At 33.7% G+C, this 6083-nt stretch overlaps 2 protein-coding genes across 2 annotated transcripts; both read left to right on the top strand.

The window, feature by feature from the left end:
* The first annotated feature begins 472 nt into the window (after positions 1-472).
* LOC116013813 (60S ribosomal protein L31) lies at positions 473-968 on the top strand. Its single transcript, XM_031253745.1, has one exon. It carries the CDS (start codon positions 524-526, stop codon positions 890-892), a length of 369 nt encoding a protein of 122 aa, XP_031109605.1. The 5' UTR covers positions 473-523; the 3' UTR covers positions 893-968.
* Positions 969-3775: 2807 nt separating this feature from the next.
* On the top strand, positions 3776-5872 carry LOC116012359 (protein phosphatase 2C 51-like). The gene is made up of 3 exons (XM_031251880.1): positions 3776-4451; positions 5209-5314; positions 5412-5872. The coding sequence occupies exons 1-3, from the start codon at positions 3861-3863 to the stop codon at positions 5783-5785; spliced, it is 1071 nt and encodes a 356-aa protein (XP_031107740.1). The 5' UTR covers positions 3776-3860; the 3' UTR covers positions 5786-5872.
* The last annotated feature ends 211 nt before the right edge of the window (positions 5873-6083 follow it).

Below are 6083 nucleotides of genomic sequence, written 5' to 3'. Positions count from 1 at the left end.
ACACACGAGTTTGCAGCAGCTGGCCATTGCCAAATTATGAAATGAATAACTCTGTTAAGAACAAGACTTGTGTAAAATCGTCTAACCGTAAGACATGTAATATTTTTTAGTTAGAATGTAATACTTTTATGAATGTATAAAAAAATGTTACATTTTAACTAAACAATACGGAGAATTATATACATCTGACATAAGAATGTCTTACACAATACTTACTTTGTTAAATTAAATATTCTTGTGCAACATCTCTTGATGAAGTCAAAATTTTCAGGCATGTACGTGCACAACTGTGATCCTAATAAACTAACCCTTTAGAATGACAACTCCTAGTTATGGAAATTAGTATATAATACTCCGTAAATGGCAAGTCTACAGCATTTCTACGAAAATTAATTTTTTTTTTCACAGTTTCCATAAAATCTAATCATTTTATTTAAATTAATGTTTGTCCTAATGTTAATTGAATTCCTCTCGCCTCCCTCTCTCCGAACCCTAGTAAGCTCTTTGTTTCTAAAGAGTGAAAATGGTGGAGAAGACGAAAGCTAGAAAAGAGGAGGTTGTTACTAGAGAGTACACAATCAATTTACATAAGCGTCTTCATGGCTGCACATTCAAGAAGAAGGCCCCTAATGCCATCAAGGAGATCAGGAAATTTGCACAGAAAGCTATGGGGACTACAGATGTGAGAGTTGACGTGAAGCTGAACAAGCACATATGGAGCAGAGGAATCCGAAGTGTCCCAAGACGTGTTAGAGTTCGCATTGCTCGCAAGAGGAATGATGATGAGGACGCAAAGGAGGAGCTCTATTCTCTTGTTACCGTTTCTGAAATCCCACCGGAAGGGTTGAAAGGGCTAGGTACTAAGATCATCGACGATGAGGATGAGGATTAGTTTGTATTGTTGGAAAACTTGAAAACTTGACATTCTTGTTATCTTTTAAGTTTCTTAGCTTATGAGTTTGTCTAAATGTTTTGTTGCTTTTTCTTTAGACATGATAAATTTACGAGAGGCTTTTACAGTAAAAAAAAAAAAAAAAAAAAAAAAATGTTAATTGAATTCAATATCTGACACATTAGCGTACCTCTTATCTCAAACTATTAAATTCTTGAAATATCTTTTTTTTTTTTTTAAATTTCTTTTAGTGGGATGTGATAGCTTTGCAAAAAAAAAAAAAAAAAAAAAAAAAAAAAAAAAAAAAAGACTTTTCCCTTTAGAAAACTCGTCTCCTTCACAGACAAAGCAACATAGCCCTCTAATTTTTTAAAAATTTTATTTTAATATATTTTATATATAACTAAAGTGGTTGTTGTTGTTGACATACTCTTTAAAAGATACATGTTAACATTGCATATCCTCAAATTTTAGATGAACATAACACGTTCATGTGAATCTTACATCTTCTAAAATGATGTTTTTTTGAGCCAAACGATTCCTTATTGAATTGAGTTATTGGTTAATAACATGAATCGCTAGGCACTCTTCAGGCGTCTGGGCGCCTAGGCTTTCGTGTATTTTTTTAAAAAAATTTATTTAAAATTTTTAAAACTTGATAATTATAAACTATTTATACTTTAATAGTTAATACTTAAATATTAACTTAAAAACATCTATAGTTTGAACAATTTAGACATATTTCGATCAAAATGATGTCATTGAAAAATAATATATTCATTAAAAAAAAAAAAGAACAATAGCTAATCGGCTGAGTAGACGGCCTAGTCGGATGCCTAAACCACCGATTATGGTGATACGCTAGGTGGCCGGCCGACGCTTAGCGCATAGGCGCCGATTAGCGAGATTTTTACAACACTAGTTAATAATACTCCAAAGGTGTTAAATAATTATGTAAATAAATCATTATTAAATATCACCCAAAAAAAAAACATAATTTGATAACTCTTGTGTAGTAAAATTTATAATTCACCTAAAGAAAGATATTTAGATAATACTAAGATAAGAGTATAATAATACACTTTAAAAAAAAAAAAAATACGAAATTTAAATATCAATCCTATGGACAGATTTATGTACTAACTATTAACCTAAGATTGAATTCAATTTTTTTTTTTTTTTGTTATATTTGTTGGAGAGTGAGGATAACATTTGAACTTAAATATATTATCTAGAAAGGGGTGATTTATTTTAAGGTGATTTTGATTGATTTGAAAACGTTAAAAAACTACTGTATATATTATGTACCCAAAAATGTTGGCTGAAGGGGAAGAACTCTGATTCATTTAAATAGAGAGATAGAGTTTTTTTTTTTTTTTTTTTTTTTTTTTTTTTTTATTAAAGAGAGAGATAGAGAGTTAAGAAATAAAAATTAATACTAAGTCGGACTTAGTAATTTTTGTTTTTTGGCTAAAGTGTCATAGCACCATGAACTATATCCAATTATTCATGCTGCACCCTGAACTTTCATATCGTATATATCGAGCCGCAAACCAAAATAAAAAATTCACCTAGAACTTTTAGCAGGTTTCCAGGTCTTCCTGCTGACATGGCGCAGGTTTTCAAGTGATGTGGCATTTCTTTTAACCTTATGTTGTCCATGTAAGCATTTACATATTAAAAATAATTTTTAAAAAAAAAAAATACAAACAAAAAAATTTGCATTTCTATAAATTTGGAAAATTGAAAAAATACTAAACAATAAATTGGCCAAAAAATATATATTTTGAAAAAAAATTTTGAAACATTGGAATTGCAAAATTGAAAAGTATACATTATAAAAATAAAGAGAATAAAATTCTGGTTATTTTAATATAATAATTTTTTTTTAATTTTAAATATGTAAACGCTTACATGGACAACATAAGGTTAAGAGAAATGTCACATCAGACGCCATGTCAGCAAGAAGACCAGGAAACCTGCTAAAAGTTCTAGGTGAATTTTTTATTTTGATTTGCTGCTCGATATATACTATATGAAAGTTCAGGGTGCGACATGAATAATTGGATATAGTTCATGGTGCTAGATGACACTTTAGCCTTGTTTTTTCTTAAATAAAAATTTGGCGCAATATAAGGGAAAAGAACAACTCAAAATTCAAAAAGTACTTCTAAATATCAATTTTTAATATGTATCTTGGCAAATTATACCATGGACTAGGGTCTACCTTGTAGACTCTGGTCTAAAAATAACATTCAAATTCTGTATTTGTAGTTGATGCATTTTGTATATGCTGTTGATAGTTTTTGTACTTGTAACTATTATATTATGTATCAACAACTATCAAGTTTTTTTTTTTTTGAATACTATTAACTCTATTACAATGCAGTATCTGTTCATAACTACTTTCTCAACCTATTGAAGCACAAGAGTCAATATTACCTCCACTGAGACTATCAACAACTATCAAGTTATTTGTTCACATGTACAGCAATGATTAACTATAGGTACAAAATATGTTAACTCAATGTAACAAAATTTTCTATCAAGATTCACAATGCAATATAAACTCTGGTATATGGTATAAAAATTGATTTATCTTTCTTCCTTTCTTTATCTTTGATTTTTCTTACAATAATCCATTTTGTGTACTAAGAAGACTTGAAATTAATGATGTGTTATTGAAGCTGAACCCCACCACGTGGTGCCGGTACGGTGGGTCTAGTCATCACGGGTGAGGCCCGGATTATTATACCACCCTATCTTACACGTGGTAAGGATCTAACTGTTTGCCGATCATCAACGGCTCTTATTGCTCCCAACTTTCATGGTAGGTTGCGTATACAACCTCTACATGTAACATGTATATATATTGATTTGCATATCCTTCCCCACCAGCCGCTGTTTATAATCCGATACTGCGGGCTTTTATCATGTCGTATGATTGACAATCTAACTCCTCGCGCGCATGACTCAGCTAGACTACCCATCTATGAATGGGTTGGAGCTCCGGCGAGGCCGACCGACGTCCGATAATGTCGCCGGCAGAGTCTCGAAAAGGAAAAGGAAAGGAATGGGCGCCGCAGAAGAAGAGGAAGAATTAGTGGTGTCATTATCGTTGACGATGGGTGAGAAGGGAGTCACGTGCAGGTCACATGGGTTAGTATCGTTGATCGGACGTAGGAAGGAAATGGAGGACGCGGCGGCGGCGGAGCTCGGGGTGGTGGTTAGGGGCGGGAAAGAGTACGATTTTTTCGGAGTGTACGATGGTCATGGGGGGTCAGGAGTGGCGCATGCTTGTCGTGACCGGCTGCACCGGTTACTGGTAGAGCAGTTAGAAGAAGAAGAAGAGGAAATCAAGTGGGAGAAAGTGATGAAAGAAAGCTTTAGGAAGATGGACGAGGAAGTGAACTCGAAAGGGGCGGCGGTGGCGACGATGGGGTCCACTGCGGTGGTGGCGATGGTGGGGCCGGAGGAAGTGGTGGTTGCCAATTGTGGGGATTCCAGAGCTGTGCTGTCACGGGGTGGAGTCGCGGTACCCTTGTCAAATGATCACAAGGTATAGTATTCTTTATTTCTAGTTCGTTTAGAAAACTCTTCGGGTTAGTTAAAGGTGGTGAAGGATTTAATTAACATTTTGTCTTTGAAAAATATGATTGTATATAGAAGTAAAGTCTATCTTTGTTATGAAGTATGATAAACACTTGATTTAACAAGTGACATTCAAGTTGGACGTAGGAAAGTGGTGAAAGGATAAACTCAACACTCAGGGTTTTGCTTCTTGAAAATATGACAGTTTAAGAAAACAAAGTCATGAAGCACCAAAAGTTTGATTTTTTACTGTATAATGGATGGTAAACTTAACAATATTAATTAGAGTTAATTCTATTTTTGGTTCTAGATTTATAGGTGACAGTCTACTTGTAGTCTTTTTTTTTTTTTTTTTTTAAATATCCACTTTTGGTTCTAGTATTATTGTTACATGACCATTTCTGGTACTCCGAAAATTATTGAAATTTCGTTAAATACAATGACATTTTGATCTTTTTTATACAAAATAGGTTGACGCTCTATATTTTTTTAATGTTTATTTTAAAAAAAGTCAAAATTGAAGACTGAAATGTTGTATTTGACAAAATTTAAACAGTCTTGTTGATGGATGACCAAAAATGGTCATGCCACAATAATACTAAGATAAAAAATAGATGTTTTGAAAAAACATGACTAAAAGTGAACTACCACCTATAAATTTAGTACAAAAAGTGAAATTAACTTATATTAATTATATTGATCATCTTTTTGTATGGGCAGCGCAGCCCGACAGAGCAGATGAGCTGGACAGAATCGAAAGTTGCGGGGGGAAAGTACTGAACTGGAATGGGCATAGAGTGTTGGGAGTTCTTGCTACCTCAAGATCCATAGGTACGTACGGAAACTACAACTAACGAACAACAATTGTTCTTTGTCACCGTACCGTATGTCCGTATGTATAATATAATCTTTAATTAATTTAACGCAGGGGACCAATACCTTAAACCATATGTGATAGCGGAGCCTGAAGTGATAGTGAGCAAGAGAGTGGAGACGGATGAGTTCCTAATACTAGGCAGTGATGGCCTGTGGGACGTTATGTCCAACGAAGCAGCTTGCCAGGTCGTACGAAGATGTTTGAGCGGTCGAATGAGGGGACTATTGGCTCCAAACGGCAGCATTGTAATTGTAAGTGAAAATAATGTTTTTCAAAAAAAAAAAGTAAGTGAAAATAATGATGTAATCGCGAAACAAAGCCGGGCGGCTGAGGCGGCTGCGGTGCTGGCAGAATTGGCAATCGCCCGGGGAAGTCGCGACAACGTTAGTGTTGTAATTGTTGAATTAAGGAAATCGAATCGTTAGTCATGTCTATAACCAATGTTCTACTACTTTTTCTCCCCTACTTTCTTTCCATCATTATTATGCTTTAACAAATTTTATTCCGGACTACAGGTGTGGCTTATGAGACATTTGTTTTAACGAAAAGAGACATTTTTTTTTTAAAATAATAACTTAGGGGTGTATTCAGTATTCAAAAAAAAAAAAAAAAAAAAAAACTTAAGGGTGTATTCAAACAAGACTTTTAAAAACTTTCAAACAGTTTTAAAGTGAATAAGTAATGGATTTTAATTGACTTTTATAGAATTCTTGTAAACTTTTC

The sequence above is a fragment of the Ipomoea triloba genome, chromosome 3 (genome assembly GCF_003576645.1).
Source record: "Ipomoea triloba cultivar NCNSP0323 chromosome 3, ASM357664v1".
Classification (NCBI taxonomy): Eukaryota; Viridiplantae; Streptophyta; class Magnoliopsida; order Solanales; family Convolvulaceae; genus Ipomoea; species Ipomoea triloba.
The sequence above is the reverse complement of the archived record's forward strand: the minus strand, read 5'-3'. Positions and strand labels throughout refer to the sequence as shown.